General features: G+C 40.2%; 1 protein-coding gene across 1 annotated transcript in view; it reads left to right on the forward strand.

Annotated features, from left to right (window-relative positions):
* COL4A5 (collagen type IV alpha 5 chain) overlaps window positions 1-16,647 on the forward strand; it is a gene marked incomplete at its 5' end in the record, with an annotated part of 85,554 nt that overhangs the window by 44,762 nt on the left and 24,145 nt on the right. Inside the window, 17 exons of the mRNA XM_082323150.1 lie at window positions 1,078-1,131; window positions 1,239-1,295; window positions 3,527-3,571; window positions 3,672-3,725; window positions 3,899-3,940; window positions 4,396-4,528; window positions 5,922-6,095; window positions 7,327-7,410; window positions 8,655-8,747; window positions 9,346-9,416; window positions 9,648-9,839; window positions 10,295-10,463; window positions 11,130-11,222; window positions 11,310-11,414; window positions 11,967-12,064; window positions 12,329-12,479; window positions 13,135-13,248. Of these exons, the coding sequence (XP_082179276.1) occupies window positions 1,078-1,131; window positions 1,239-1,295; window positions 3,527-3,571; window positions 3,672-3,725; window positions 3,899-3,940; window positions 4,396-4,528; window positions 5,922-6,095; window positions 7,327-7,410; window positions 8,655-8,747; window positions 9,346-9,416; window positions 9,648-9,839; window positions 10,295-10,463; window positions 11,130-11,222; window positions 11,310-11,414; window positions 11,967-12,064; window positions 12,329-12,479; window positions 13,135-13,248 (1,729 nt within the window). The remainder of the gene's footprint in view (window positions 1-1,077; window positions 1,132-1,238; window positions 1,296-3,526; window positions 3,572-3,671; window positions 3,726-3,898; window positions 3,941-4,395; window positions 4,529-5,921; window positions 6,096-7,326; window positions 7,411-8,654; window positions 8,748-9,345; window positions 9,417-9,647; window positions 9,840-10,294; window positions 10,464-11,129; window positions 11,223-11,309; window positions 11,415-11,966; window positions 12,065-12,328; window positions 12,480-13,134; window positions 13,249-16,647) is intronic.

The following is a 16,647-nucleotide window of genomic DNA, read 5'->3' on the forward strand; positions in this document are numbered from 1 at the left end:
TTGTCTCTGTTTTGCTGGATAGCAGGACAGAAGGTAGAGCGCAGCATTGTGTGTCTTTATAGCTTTAAGAAAACACAAGGTGACATTTTGACCACGCTGTAGTCGAAGCAAAAATTCATCTGACTTTATTAGGGTCAGAGTAATTTGCCTCTGTCATCAGGGATCTCTGAAGGACTAATTATACTGGCATTAGGTTATATAAATGTACAAAATAAAAGCATTCTAACTGTGTTCCTTTTAAAGCACTAAGACTTACACAGTCTGAGTGCATTGCCTTTGACCAACATTAACAATGATTTCAAAGTTTAAAAATTTGTTTTTATTTCAACAGAGGTTATGCTTGGTAGTACACAATCAGTAAAAAATGTCAACGTTACACTTACTTTTTTGTGAAATACACATGAAGTTCTGGTGTGTACCTCCACCGATGACCTCTGACTGAAAAATCAAGTGTATAGATGGGCATATGAAAGTCTGAGAGGCCTTCAAGAAAATAACAGAAACTCTGCACAAAAACCTTTTGTGGATTTAATAGCCTGTAACTTTTCTTTAGGTTAATGGTGAAGAGATTTTAAGAACTCGTACAAAGGAGTAACAAGACAAAATAGAAACCCTAACTTTTTAACACAGTGATCGTGTGACGCTTTTCTGATGAACACACTAATGATCGTGATGGCCTTACAATTTCAGCAATTACCAGTAATCTAATGACTGTTGCTCCTGTAATTTCAGCAGGATCTGGCATTTGTTCTTTCTTTCTTTCCTTTCTTTTTTTCTTCCTTCTTTTTATTATTGTATAGCAGCTGCAGGCCACCAAACCAGCTGCTGCAGTGCACGCAGGAGGCAGTTGTGTCTTAGTGGAGTGAATCATCTAAGTAAACAGGATGAGCAGTTAATAAAATTTATAGATGCACTTGAAGTTCCACACAAAAAAAGAATAAACATGATCCTTTACTCTTCATAGTACCTGGAAACCTGAATGACAGCAAAAAAAGATTCTATTTTTAAAATAATCAACTGAGCTTCTAGGGAGTGATGGAGGCTTTAATCCTTTTTTTCTTTGCCCATGCTTGACAGGGTATTCCAGGTGATCCAGGCCCACCAGGACTTCCTGGGCCACAAGGCCCTCCTGTGAGTAGTCCTCTTTTAGTTCTTTTTTTGTTGCATCTGTATCAGAACTGTAAATTCATTCTGCTCTGGCTCGTGGGCTCAGTTTAAGATGACGTTTGTGTGTCCAGGGTCTTCCCGGTGGCGTAAAAGGTGAAAAAGGTGAGCAAGGAGAACCAGGCAAAAGAGTAAGTAGTCTGTTTAACCAAACATTTATCTTTCCAATCAGTGTTATCTTTGAGAATTAAGCAAATGTTGAATTCAGGTGGGGCCCTCAGCCTCTGGGTAAGAGACTTTTTTTTTTTTTTTTTTTCTTTCCCCTCAATAACCTGGCAAACTAGTAGATGATGCATCTGGTTCATGAAAGTGCTTCTAGCTATGGATCTCTCGGTGCTTTCTGATAGAATTATCTACATGTAGATCTTAGTTTTGGGGGCAGGAGAAACTAATTTGAATGATGTTATCTAGTTACATGTGGAAACCTTCTTCAAAGTTGTTGGACTGCTTGACTGAAGCAGCAGTTTTCTCTTTCCTTTTAGAGAGGTAGGTAGGCATTCAGTTTGCTATGTACTGGGTTGCCAAGCAGCATGAGATTGGTATATATTTAAGCTCGTTTATGTAAACTCATTCTCAGAGGGTTTACTTGTGAGGTGAGTCAAAAAACCAAGTCTCTGAACACTGTATTAAGACCAAAAGCCCATTTGTCACTTCTCAAGAGACTACTTCAGTTTATGTGCTATCTGGGGAGGGGACGAGTCAGGGTAACTGCATCTGGGGATAGCATGAGTCACTTTGTTCCTGTCTAGACTCAAATCCATCCTGGAATTTAAATTTACTTGGATATCACAGCTCAGAAAAGCTGAGGAAGATCATAGAAGTGCTAAGAAATAGGATGAAAATAACATGGGCTGGACCAGCAAAGAAAAGGCAAGCTGCTACCAGCTCAAAGCATTCTGAATTTTCACTTTCACAGCTACTGAACCCATAGTTTCATCAACGTAATGGACCCCTTTCAAAACCAAGACACAAGTCTTGCTCAGGTTAATTGGACGATATACAAACACTGTTTAGAAACATATTGGTAATAGGTTTTCCGATTTCCATAGGAAATAAATACAATGGAAACAGATGTTTGGTATTCTAGATAAAATCCTCCTTAGTTGCTGAGATTTATAGGAGGGCTTTGATTTGCCTTCTTTAAGGAACATAACAAACAAGGCAGATTTACAAAGCCAAAATTCTCATTATATTTTGAGTGGGTTTTGAATTGTATTTTCCAGGTTGCTTCTCTCTGCAAAAGTAAATGGGAACCACAAAAATTTGCAAAGATCTGAAAGTATAAAAGTCCTGAGGGGATATGGCAGATGCCTTTTGCCAAAAGGTTGTTTACCAACATTTTTGTTTGGTTTTATTACTCTGAATTTGGGCATGTTGCATACTTAAAGTGCAGTTTTGCTATTAAATTAAAGCTGCATTTTAGGGCTCCATATGATTCTGTGTGGCTCAAACCCATTTCAGATACATTCATAAAAATGTCAGTATATGTAATCAAACAGGTAGTTCTGCAAATTCACAGGAAATCTTAAAACCTCATTTTTGAGAATCAGAACTCATCACTAATAATAAAGAATTCACAAATCACATTATACTTTAATACACTATATCTATCAGGTCTTATTATCAACTTCTCGGTGACTGAGAGTTGATCTTGGCACTGTGGTGAAACTTAATCACCTATTCTAGTTATGTTCCAGCAGGTGTCCCCCATACATACTGCTTCTGTAATGCTGACAGTAGAGTTCTATTTGTCTTGCCAGTGAATGGTCTGGAGTAAAGTGGAGCTTGCACTACTTTTATTGTAGCAATGACAAAACCGTTCAGCAAGAATATATGGTTTTTAGCAGTCACTTCTTTGAGTAGAATTACACTTTATATTTTTGTTGATACTATTCTTCAGAAAATTGCATTTGGTTTAAAGGAGAGTTAAAATTCAAACACAAAAATGTTTGTATTTAATTTCACTAGTCACATTATACTAATTTCCTAATTAAATATAATGTTCTAGTGTTTAGAGAGTTAGGATCTGTTTTCCAAATAAAGGATATCTCTAATGTTAAAATAAATGGAGTTATTAAACACAATGAATCAGTAATAGTTAACTGGAGAACATTTTGTGCTGTATTTGCACAACATTTCTTTGAGACTTGTAATGTTTTTATGCTCTGGTTTTCAAAATGAAAACCTCAGTTTACATAACGCCATTGATTATACTTGGTTGTTATCTTTGAGGTATTTGTCACAAGGATTACATTCTAGGAAAGTCTGGTTTATTGAAAAGTGGGAAAGAAGTAACACTATTTCCATAAGAATTCTTCACCACTGAAGCATTTTATTTCAATGCGTGTTTATGTCTTTGAAGGGAAAGCCTGGCAAAGATGGAGAACCTGGTCAGCCTGGTAGGGATGTGAGTACCTCATACACTTCTAATCTAAGCAGACTCCTTACAAGCTTTTATTCTGATATGGAGAAGATCTGAGTGTGATTATCTTTCTCTTTTCTTGAAGGGTTTACCTGGTGGGCCTGGAATAAATGGTGCTCCAGGAAGAGAAGGTGAAAAGGTAGGCCAGGTTTTTGTCCTTTTTGCTATAGTAGCTTGAAAATTTGCCATCACTGAGTTCAGTTCTGGCTGAGTAGTGCATTGCCTATGCTGTTGCAGTGTTGAGGAATATTTGCAATAACTTTCTTGTGTACTAATACACAGTATAAAAAATGCTCTTAATTTCATTGATAGGGTGAAAAAGGTGACACTGGTCCCCCTGGTCCTCCTGGAATTGTAAGTTGCTGATCCTTTCTTTTCTTTCTGCATTTGGTTGACGCTATTGTCTCATCATAGTACTTGGGTGACTGTGAGTCCCATCTCTGGGTATAACAATAACAGAACCAGTAAAGATTTCATATATTCACTAATAGAAACAATTGTTTCCTTCTTTCAAGATAGATTCTGTGCTCTAGGATTTGCTAGGTTACAAACACAAGGCTAGACTAGCAGAAATTGAGTCAGCTTCACTGAAGCCTGTTCTAACCATGTTGGCTTGGCAGTAAAAGTGCTTCTTACTGGGGAGTGCTCTTTACTGGAATTTTACCTGGTAGTTCAGTGGAGCGGGAAAAGCATCCTGTCATTGCTGTAAAGTTCGAAGTATGTTGAACTTTTCCTCCTTCACATCTCTTTACTGTTCCAGTGACTCTTTTCTTGGCAAGTTGTTTCACATGAGCATGAAACATTTACAGGTCATTTCAAGACCAGGCATTGATGCGGTGGTGGGACCAAAAGGTAGCAAAGGATTGCCAGGACTTCCAGGAGCCAAAGGGGACCGTGGATTCTCTGGTAGGCCAGGTCCACCTGGCTTGCCAGGTTCTCCAGGTAGGAGTGCAAGCATTAAAATAAGTTGTATGCTCAAACGTCTGAATGGATATTTAGCTTCACAGTCATTTCACACTCCTTTTGACAGATGGACTGAGCAGAAAGTGAAGGCAGAACTATTTAGAGCTACCTTTGAGCTTGAAGGGTGGTCCTTAGCTTCTGAGGATAATATGAGGAATTCTGAACGTTTATTGCCCCTCCTGTGGTGAACAGAGGATGCTAATCATCAAGGCTGTCAAAGAGATACTAGCTTAACGGTCTTAGGGGTGATTTATGTCATATCACTTACCTATAACATACATTATCCGTTGCCTTACACAGAGAAAGCACTGTGTACCAGTAGTCTGGTACCTGGCTATCAAACCTAGTCTCTGCTGTACACTGGCCAGTACTAAAGGAGGAGATGCTCTGAGTCTACAATGGCAGTGAGCAGTGACACCTGTATTTGGCTTATACATAGAATCGTAGAATCGTTAAGGTTGGAAAAGACCCTTATGATCATTGAGACCAACTGTTAACCTATCACTGCCAAGTCCATCTATACCATGTCCTTGAGCACCACATCTACACATCTTTTAAATACCTCCAGGATGGGGACTCAACCACTTCCCTGGGCAGCCTGTTCCAATGCTTGACCACCCTTTTGGTGAAGAAGTTTTTCCTAATATCTAACCTAAACCTCCCCTGGCGCAGCTTGAGGCCGTTTGCTCTCATTCTATCACTCGTTACTAGGGAGAAGAGACCAACCCCAACCTCACTACAACCTCCTTTCAGGTAGTTATAGAGAGCAATAAGGTCTCCCCTCAGCCTCCTCTTCTCCAGACTAAACAACCACAGTTCCCTCAGCCGCTCCTCACCAGCCTTGTGCTCTAGACCCTTCACCAACTTCGTTGCCCTCCTCTGGACACGCTCCAGCCCCTCCATGTCCTTCTTGTAGTGAGGGGCCCAAAACAACACAGTACTCGAGGTGCGCCCTCACCAATGACGAGTACAGGGGCACTATCACCTCCCTGGTCCTGCTGGTCACACTATTCTTGATACAAGCCATTCTTGATACATGCACATTATGATTCTAATGTTACAGTTTGTAAATGTTCTATTTTCCGTCAGTACTTCCTTTCATTAGTCCTGTGTTATTTTTTTTCTTAACAAACTTAGTTGCTGAGTCTCAGGTTGATTTTTCAAACAAAAATCTCAAAATGCAAAATATGCATATGTCAAACACTGCACATCAATATGTAGTTTGATTCCGTAAAAGAAATGTTATGGACTACTTACATGGAAAGACACAGTCTTATCTGTAGCATGTTATTGATCGTATGTCATTGTCATCCTTGCACAAAAGGGATTTAAACCTTTGAGCTATCAAGGAACTAAGTTCTTCCCATCTTAGGGATCACTACTATTGGACCTCCTGGCCCACCTGGCTTACCTGGTGAGAGAGGACAGAAGGGAGATCCAGGTTTACCTGGTGTTTCTATTCCTGGGCAACCAGGACTTGATGGACCACGAGGACCTCCAGGACCACCAGGTCCCCCAGGGCCACCTGCACCATCTGTTACTCCTGGTAAGTGATGACCACATAGACAGTAAGTAGAAAAGACTGAACAGCTTTGACATTCATTCTTTTTTTTTCTTTTCTTTTTTTCTTTTTTCCTTTTTTTCTTCTCTCTCTCTTTTTTTTTCTTTTTTTTTTTTTTTTTTTTAATTCTATCCCCAAAGATGTAGTTTATCAGCAGCTGAAGCCCATGAGATTCCAAGCTATTCATATACATTCTCCAAGTCGCTCCCATTGCAAATCAGGACATTTGTAGGAGAACTCTAGCCTTAAGGACAATTACAGAATTTGGGAATTCAATGGTGTGAGTTGCAGTCTGGCTTTATCATGCCTCTTTCTACCTCAAGTGAGCACTGCTGTGACTTATCTGTGAGATTCAGCTAGACTGGAGGAGAAGAAATCTTGTCAGACTTGAGGGACCTTTGTGCTAACTCACACAATAAAGCAGATTCGGACCAGATGTATAAAAAAAATAAGTATTTTTCCAATTTATGTTACATTCTATTTAATCCAACTAATGAAAGTTACATTAAAATTTGTGCATAAGGCAGGAGGTAACTACTTTGACACTGTCTTGAGTAAATTTAGCTTTTGTGATATGATCTAATAAATGCTTGGAGGGACTATTCCCTACTAAGAGTTGTGATACCAGGAGAGTCAAAGGAGTAATTTTTCACAGAATTCCAGTTTCATTTGATAAATATTCTAGTGCATAGACCACACAAAATTAGCTTTGGATGAAGGCTATTAGCTCCTTTTTGGTGTAAGGGAAGTAGGGAATGGGAGATGGAATATGAGAACTGGAAAGCTGTAGTGGAGAGGGGCTAACATGGTTCAGGGACGAATTTAGTGTCTAGATGGCATTGGCATTTTAAGTCCCCTCACTGATGATATTTCCTACACGTGCTTTTATGATATGAGGCTGAATAGCAGAATGTAGTGTAATGATGGAATTGTGTAGGCCGTAGGAAGTAGTGGGAGATAGCTGACATTGTGAAGGAGAACTGGTGATTGTTGTGTAATATCACTGGTTGTTGCCTTTTGAGTTTGGATTACATTGGTGGGTTTTCATTAGCAGTCCTCTGTCTGAATTGCCAAAATGTTTGGTCTGTGATTGTGTGGGTATATCAGAATATCCGCACAAATACTAAGTAGTACATTTTTGTACTGAATACATGTATTCCGTGCTGATGTCAGTCTAACACAAATTGATCATTAAACCTCTCCCGATCCTCCTTAGGTGAAGGGTTATGTGAGCAGGGGCCGCCAGGTCCTCCAGGAATTCCAGGACAACAAGGCTTTACGGGGGAGCGAGGCCAAAAAGGTGCAGTGTCGTGGCTATCTTGTTTTTTCTCTTTTTATTAAAGCTTGTTAAACAATGTAAAGCCTGCAATAAATAAGGATAAACAGTGTCTCCTCCCAGTAGGGTTGAGTGCAGGCATTTTCTGTTTCTAAGTAAGAAAGCTGTTAAGTTTGGGAGTAGGATAGTCCCTCAGCTAGTGTTAAAGCACAGGAATCTCAAAGCAACTGAAGGTACAACCAATGCTTGGGCCTTGCATGGGTCACAATTAAAGTAAAATGGAACTTCAGGTTTATGAGTACTTCCCAGGTAGACAGAAACTAAGTGCTTGGTAACAGCTGTTGCCAACTCTACATTAAAAAGTTTTATACTTACTTCATTAATAAATTCAATGTTTTTTGTGGAAAGCAACATTGAAATTATAAATGCAAGATTCCTAATTTAAGTTGGTCAATCTACAATGAGTTTGTTTGTTTGGTAAGCAAAAGAAAGACATCTTTAATGTGTATCCTTGTTTCCAAAAAGACAACGTTGCAATGAGGATGCTGATATGGGTAAGTGAGAATCTTTTCCTAGCTCAACCATGGACATCCTAGATGACTTTGGGCATCTCACTTAATTTTGTACTCCTTTCAAACAGAAGTCTTTTTTCTCATGGAGATTGTAAGGATTAATTAATTAACCTAAATGAAGCGCTTAAATACTACATTGACGAATGTCAGAAAAGTCTGTATGTGAAGGAAATTCCTAAGCTTCTTGAAACCATTCTTTCTTTTTTCTTTTTTTTTTTTTTAAATGAAATAAGTTCAAGCCTATTGTCAAATCAATTAATCATTCCCAGTATTTATTTTGCACTCTTGGAGTTTAATTGGAGTTTGGGATTTTGATATATGTGTATTAGAGTTGTAGTTTGAAGTGTCAAGTACCTACTTTAGAAGAGGACTCTTTTGCTGAGAAAAAAAGTCCACAGTTTTATTTTTTATTATTGAAAGCATATTTTTTGTTTTAATTTATTTCACACTATCCTAAATAAATTCTAATCATATCTGATATTGTTTGTCTGACTCCTAGCAACCAAAAAGCTTCAGTTTGGCTTTCATGGGGAAAGCTTTCTAATATTTAAGCAATCATATAATTACATAAAATAGTCATTTTGGACTTGGTATTATAGATCAGTAGCAAGAAAACAATTGCTGTTGTGCTGAATTCTTTTAACGTTTCCTAAGATCTGATGCTCAAGTATGCTTTTTCAATGCAAATCTTTTTAGGTGATCAAGGAGACACATGCTTCAATTGCATAGGAACTGGAATAACTGGGCCTCCTGGGGAGAGAGGACCACCAGGACCTCCAGGTAGTCCAGGTAAGGCTGTAGTCTTCACTATTTTGCTTCATATATTCTATAAAGTCACTTTCGTATCTGAGTATCTGTGTATAATGCTAATGATATAACTGTGTATTGTGTACAAATTCAGATGCACAGTTGCCAGCTCCAGTATGTAGTTGGTGCATGTCCTATTTTGCATAGTTGGGGAGTGTTAGGAAGAAACAGGCTGGATATGTGTAAAACAATCACTCATTTTTTTTAAAATCTGGTCTTTCAAAAAAAATTCTCTGATCAAAGACAGACTTGCAAGCATTCTGCCGATTGAAGGTTTATGGTCTGCTATAGATTTAACCAAAAGAGAGAAATTAACTTCTACTACTTGCTATTCCTGAAATGATAGAGGAGCTGGAGTTTTTAAAAAGTGTGACATTTTTTGACACTAGTGCTTTAACTTAGAGTTGCAAATTTTGTTCTGGTCAAATAAAATCAAGCTCTCCGAAAAAAAAAAAAAAAACAGGCTAAACCTTGCCTGGTTTTAAAACAACTTAGCTATTATCTTATGCAAACAGCATGCTTGATATTTACAGCTTCTACAATTTTATGTTTTTCTTTTATGTTTTACTGCACTACTCAGGTTCTCCTGGTTTTCCTGGACCAAAAGGTGAAAAGGGTCTTCCTGGATTAACTGGCCTTGTAGGGCCACCAGTAAGTGGTGGTGTTATGTTCTGGTGGGAAAACAGTGTCTCATTTGTCTTGCATGTTTGGTAGATCTGTGCACAGCAGATATGAATTCTTGTCTAATACTTCTTTTTTTGTCCATAACTAGCTTGAATGCATAATTCTTATATTGTGCCAAACTCAGAGAGGGAGTGAAAGAAAAACTGAAATGCCTTTTTTTTTTTTTTTTTTTTTCTCTTCTTCTTTCTTCCCCCGCAGGGATTCCCAGGGTCCCCAGGTCCTCCTGGGAGACCTGGTCCTAAAGGAGACCCAGGGGATGTCCTGACTTCTCCAAGAATGAAAGGTGACAAAGGAGACCCTGGCTTCCCAGGACCTCCAGGTCTTCCTGGCATAGATGGCACTCCTGGACGAGATGGACTGCCAGGTCCACCTGGCCCTAAGGGGGAACCTGTGAGTTCCATTTTATGCTGTCTTTGATTGGACAGATGGTTTGGGAAGTCCTGGATGCATTTGACATAGTGCAGATAAGAGGACTGGCAAATGCATGTTTTTTTAAATGTGACTAATGCAGTAATTCTCTTCAGTAGATGCCAATCTAGTGATGATATACAGAGGTAGTCCCTGAATCTGTCAATGCCTCTAAAAATAAGCTGAGACTTCTCTTGGGTAGTGTCAGACGGTCCCTTCTGCCATTGTCTACTTTTCACCTATGTAGTATGAAGAATTAAGTAGCCAGGTTTAGACCTTATCTCTACCATGTTAGTAAGATGTAGGCAGCTAATGGCCTTGAGAGCTAGAAAGATGGAAACTGCCAAAGAGTTTCAAAACAGAAGCAATGAAACACTTTACTCCTTTACTAGTAAATACAAGTTCCTCTTTCCCATCCCTCTCTTCCTTTTTTTCAGGGCAGTGTTGCATTCAAAGGAGAAATGGGTATTCCAGGTGATCCAGGAATACCAGGTCTTCCTGGAGACAAAGGACTTCCTGGACCTCCTGGTTTTGGTCCACAAGGTTCACCTGGTGAAAAGGGCATCCAAGGTGTATCAGGCCGTCCCGGGCCTCCTGGAGTTCCTGGTGAGTTGGTCTCTGCGTACTATTAAACAAAAGCTGTAAAATCAAGTTTTGTCCTTTTGCTCTGGATAGTTCTCAGAACATAATGCTGCTTTTAAGCTTTTCCCAAAGGTGTTGTAAAGACCTGGTATTTATAAACTCCCGTACTGAAGGTCTTCACAGAATCACGAAGTGAGCAGAATTTGTGCTATGTTACTATAGGCACAACTCACCCTTCTGCTCTGACCTCTAGAGAAGCTTCTCCTTCTCGACTGACTATAGTGGAAATGCATTGTAACTACCATCTGGCTTATGCTTAATAATACTGCAACCACAACAGGTTTCGAAAACAAGGGTTTGCTTTGAACAAGTTTGCTTTTGTTGCTTTCTTGTCAACTACACAGGTCCTTATCAAGTTGTGCTGGTGTCAGCTATGGAAAATACTATTCAAGTGATGGTACCTAAGAGGAAGCTAAAAAAATAACAATTCAAGAAAACTGTCTTAACATTAAACAGTGCTTCTAAGCCTTTAAGTTCTGTATGGGGCTCAGGGGCAGATAGCGTATTGGGTAGTGTGGCTAGTGTTTAAGTTCTTTGTAAGCTTGGGATGTGGCTAGCATCTTTTTCTGCTCAAAGGAAGAGAAAAGAAACTCCTACTGAGTGATACGTATTTATTCTTTTTGGTTTTAGGTCCAAAAGGTGACCCTGGCCAGACTATTACAGAACCAGGAGTTCCTGGCCCCCCTGGTCCTCCAGGAAGAAATGGTGACCCAGGTCTTCCAGGTAAAGCAGCAACTAGATATCCAGGGAATTCCGAGAGCTTTTTGTTCTGACTGATTCTTGATAACTATGTTACTTTTCTTTTTACAGGGGATCCCGGTCAGCCAGGTCAGCGTGGCTTATCAGGCATCCCAGGTGCAAAGGGAGAGCCAGGTATTCCTGGCATTGGACTTCCAGGTCCACCAGGCCCAAAAGGTATGTTACTGTATTGTATTGGCTAGAAGAGGGGACATAGAGGGTTTGGTCTCTTCACTTTTTCCTAGTGAGTTGATTTCTGTCTCTAGAATCCTTTAAAAAAATGTTTGTCTTGAATTTATACATCTTTATAATAGTTTCAGAAGTATCAGGAAAAAAAAACTGCTGAGGTCTTATTCCTGTCTTCACTGTACTGCTCCCTCACAGTAGCTTACCTTTTTCAGTAAACCAAGGTCACAAAAGCAAATGGGTAAAACCTTGGGAAATGATGAATGTTTGAGCTTGAATCAATAAATGATCTCCAAGTGCTGCCTCAAGATGTTAATGTTTCTGATGTGAACTGTTTGTAACTTTTGTTAGAGCACATAGCATGGGGAGTGCCCTCCTCTGAGAGGAGTCCCAGAGATTCTCTGTGGCAAAGCCAGTACACTCAAAAGTTATCTCAGCCAAACGGGTACCCCTCAAGTATGCTTGAGCTAGCATAGAACCTCTTCTCAGAGGTTACTTTTCGTGTCCTCTCCTCTGCTCCCCTAACCTCCATGTCATGTGTAGGTTTCCCAGGCACTCCAGGCCCTCCCGGAGCTCCGGGAGCTCCAGGTCGCCCTGGTCTAGATGGACCTCCTGGACCACCTGGTTTCCCAGGACAGAAGGTTTGTGTTTGCCTGTTTAATATTAAACTTCACTTTCTTAGAGGTTCTTCTGCGTCAGTGGGAAGTTGGTAGGCAGGATTTCACCTCTTGTTGTCAGCTTTCGATGGCAGGGAGGTCACATTCTCTACTTGAGATTTGAGTGAGGGTAGGAAAAAAGAAATTGAACCCTGAGATGGTAGGTATTTTTTCTTTGCTACTTAAACATTTTTAGGAGACCTAAACTTAGAAAAACCCCTTTTTAAAAAATTTGTTCATTTGTTACAGGGGGATCGTGGGTTTGGAGTTCCAGGACCACCTGGACCCCCAGGACCACCAGGCACAAAAGGAGTTCAAGGACCTAAAGGTGATCCTGGCTTCCCAGGAAACCCTGGTCTCCCAGGACGGGCAGGTTTTGATGGAACTCCAGGGCCCAAAGGTATGGAGAACTCTTCCCTCTTCTCTTGCCTATTGAACTTTAAAAAATGTAGATGCACTGGGAGTCATATGGCAGTTAAACACAAGCAGTGCTGACTTTAGAGCAATTACTTCAGGGTCCATTTTTCCACATCAGAGTCACCTGTGTCAATGGAAGCTTGCATTCTCAAAAGACAAGCAAGCAAGGGAGTAAATACCGATCTGTGGGTCAGTATCTGAAAGCCTGTATTCTAAAGACAAATCATGTTAATGTGGGGGTAAATTTTTTCAATAGAATAATAGTCATTTAGATGCACTGTGCTTCAACATGCAGAGGGTTAGCAATTCACAAATTCCTACTGTTAATCATTGTCTGTATTGAACTGCAGAGCATGCCTGGTTTGCTGGAGAGCATCTGTTGAGTTTGATGTGGATTATGATGCAATAACGTGTCTCTGTGTAGCCTAGAAATGTAAACTGCACACATTCCACACAGAGTGAGGACAAATCTCTGGCTTTCAGAAATAGCCTCTGAAGTGTGTTTTTTCCTGTGTCAGATCCATATTTGTTTGCATGCAAGGACGAGATTTCGAGTACAATGTGCAGGCACTCTGCTTCTGAAAGCAAGTATCTCTGAACTGAATTCACTATTTAACTAAACAAGAGTGTTCTTTTAGGTGACCCTGGACCAAGTGGACCACCAGGACTCCCAGGCCCACCAGGCATCCCTGGCATTGGTGGTCAAGGTCCACCTGGACCTCCAGGACCTCCGGGTCCTGTTGGCCCCCCAGGTAAAACTCACATGAATTGTACCCTTAGGTTATTTCTGGCATACACCAAGCAGGTACACTGGACCCTGAAGGTCCCACTGAACAGATAGGCAAAGAAAGATAGAGCTTTCATGTCTATTAGCTTGGCTGTCTTGCCAGTCAAGTGGGCAAAACTTGGTACATTGGTTTTTACTGAAATTGTAAGTGGAATTACATTCAGTCTCTCGTTTGCACAACTTAGAGAGGTCTTAAGGGTGTAAAAGCCCACTTTGGAGAAGACTTGGAGCCTCAGCAGAAACTCTAGAAATCGTTATGCACAGATCATGACAAAATCTCTGTGAAGGGGTTTATCGCAATACTATTCAGGACAAGACAGAAGGGAGCACGTCAGTGCAGAGGTTTTGGGGATACAGAAGAGGAGGAAAGCTGCCTTTAGCTGCCTGGTACTGTGCTGTCATTACATTGCTTTCAAATAGCAAGATGGTTCTTAAATTCCAAAGCAGTTTTCTAGCTTACCAAACTGTATTTCAAATTCACTGGGTGAGAGGTATTTTTAAATAACTTCTTTACATTATTATCTAGCAAATTAATTTCTGGTTCAGAAAAAAGCAGACAAACTCAAGCCCCGCTACAATGCTATTTGTCCTCCCTCTACTTACATGGTGAGTGCAAAATCAACGGAGTAATTCAGCTTCTCCCTGATGTGGCTAGGCACTTTTGTTTTTTCCACGTGGAAGCTGAAACACAATTTAACTCAGTTAATGTGGAAAGGAAGAAAGCATGAGTATTCCAAACTAGCTGGTTCATTATTTTGTACAGGAGAAAATGTTCTCCAAGTAGTGACGTGATACTGTTTTAACAAAAGCCTGTCAGTAGAAGTGGTCATACACATTCATCTTGTCATAAGCACACCTGGAAAAGAGCTTTAGAATGCCTCCTGCAGAAACCTCTGAGTTCTGGGGTTCCTGGTTCCCTCACACACTTTTTTTTCCTGTAAAACGAACAAGTTTTATGAGTCCTGGAAGGTTTAAAGCAGATTGACAAAGTAGAGTCTAAGGATAGTGATAATTAGGAATATGTCTCTGAAGGGAATTTGATTGCCTTTTGTCTTAAATGACTGGTGACTGATGAAGAGATGAACTTATTCCATCTCTGTGCGCAAAGGGTACATGTGCATGCCTGCACATCATTCTATTCACAAGGTTTGTTTAGGGAAATTCCTTTTCCCCTTCATTCAGTGAATGGGCTTGCTGTTCACCAACTCCTGATGTTGCAAATGTGTGGCAGTCACCATAGTGAGAACATTCTCTGTGGACCTGAGCATGCCTGCCGCTGAAACATTTCAAAACCCATCTGGTTCTTGCCATGCCTGTGTGGCTGTTCACATTGCATGTTTGTGAGCTACACTTTTTGAATTTGTTTGTATGCCAGCACTGGGGTCAGCATTGTTTGCAATGCATGCTGAAAAATTTATGGCCAGCTGTAAGACCACAGGTCACGGATTGGTTGATCACATTCAAATCTTTATGAACTGTGAGCTGAGATTCAGCAAAGTGCTTAACTTGAAGGTAGGCAAGCACTTGAGTAAGTAGGCCCATGGAGTTTGAGTTCTACTCACATACGTAAAGTGTGGGTCACGTTTAAGTATGTTTTTTCACAAGTTCCCAGTGGGGAAAGGAATGTGTGGTCACTGCACCAGCAAGCCTTGAATGTGTCCAGTATTAAGAGCTAGGGACAGAAGGGGTCTGGACAACGTGCACAGAAGTTCCCTGAGCCAGCAGGTGCTCCTCTGCCTGGCTTACTGTGCTTACCGTGCCATCCTGAACCTATGGTTGCACTTGAGGCTGAACTGAAACAGAAGGCAACCTAGGTGTGTATTTGGGGTGGGGGTGGGATGTGTTAGCATGGGTTTGAATGTTTCATCCAATGCATGTTCTTTTGTCTTCCTGTAACATCTCTTCTGGTGTTAGCCAGAATTTGATTTCATGTCATCACATGTCATTTGATTTATCCTGCAAAATACCAATTTTGACAAATGCACAATTATTACTAGAGTTGGTGGATTTAAAATGCTTATATTTTTGCTCTTCTTGTCTGTACTGGCTAATCATTGTCGCTACTAACAGCATGGTGGCTCTGAAATCTAGTGCATGGTTGAAGGTCCCACTTGAGAAGTCCTTGTGATTTCCCTCAGCACTGCTATTTCTCTGTTTTGTGCAGAATGCCTTACATTCCCATCTCCCATCCCTTGTTTGTTTTACTAGGCTGTTTTCATTCCGTTCCTTTATGCAACGTTAGGGTAAAGTTTCTGGGGCTCTGTTTTTCAGGTAATTTGGAAAATTCTTGAAAGGATTTCCCTGTTCAGAATTTCCTTTCTCTGCACCACCATTTCTTCAAATAGTTTGCAGTAACTCAACATTCTTCTTTATTTGAATATGTAACAAATTACTTTAGAATTTATTGTGTTGTCTATATTGTTCTAATTATGATATGGTTATGTTTTTGAGAACCAGAAATTCAATTAGAATTCATTTCTATTTGAAAAAGTATCTTTACCATTCTAGATACGGAGTTTGTCCTATTACTGGGTTATATATTATTTTCTCTTTTCTTCCCCCCCCCCCCCCCCCCCCCACTTGCTGATAGAGACCCCTTAAACACAAAGCATGTGCAGTCCCTATCCATCCTCTAGTGTTTTCTCTGCAAAGTAAGCAGTTCCAGGCACATGACACCATAGTTTAGTGCAGTGATAAGCTGCTGCCAAAGAGGAGCATGCTTATCATTAAATAAATGGAAGTCTACCACCTATGCAGTCAAGAAAACTTTATCTGCCTTTTTAGTGTGCAAAGAGCACATCGTGACATCGCCCCTAACCTTGTTCCTGCAGTCAAGAGCGGGAGTCACCATTACAGAGTTAGAGTAATACTGCCTTGTAGTTATTTATGAGATTTTGGTATGTTGGTGTCATAATCTCAGTAGACTATGCTAGGGCTTGTAACATGCAATATACTACCTCTGTAGGTGTGACAATGTAAAGTTGCATAATAGAACTAGAAGAATAGAAAAAAAAATTTTGGAGGGGTTTTTGTGTTATAAAGAAGCAGCATCTTTTGAAAAATCTCTGTTTGAAGGGATTTACCAGAATGTGATGCAGATCAACAAAGATGATGATTGGTAGGATGTACTCTGGAGTTCAGAAGGTGTCCAAGCCAGTATCTGGTAATGACGGTTTTGTGTAAGAAACAGTTCAGAAAAAGCTTGTTCCCCAGTTGCAAAGAGAATACTAGACAAGGAGAGAGGGGAAAAATAATTTTATTTTTAAAATGTACCATCAATATTTGGAAATATCTCAGAGTTTCTTGTTTCTGCATACAGTGGTGGCTGCACTTTGAAAAAGACCCCCAAGTTTTCTTGCAGTCT

Source organism: Platalea leucorodia, assembly GCF_965183815.1.
Source record: "Platalea leucorodia genome assembly, chromosome: 10".
NCBI lineage: Eukaryota > Metazoa > Chordata > Aves > Pelecaniformes > Threskiornithidae > Platalea > Platalea leucorodia.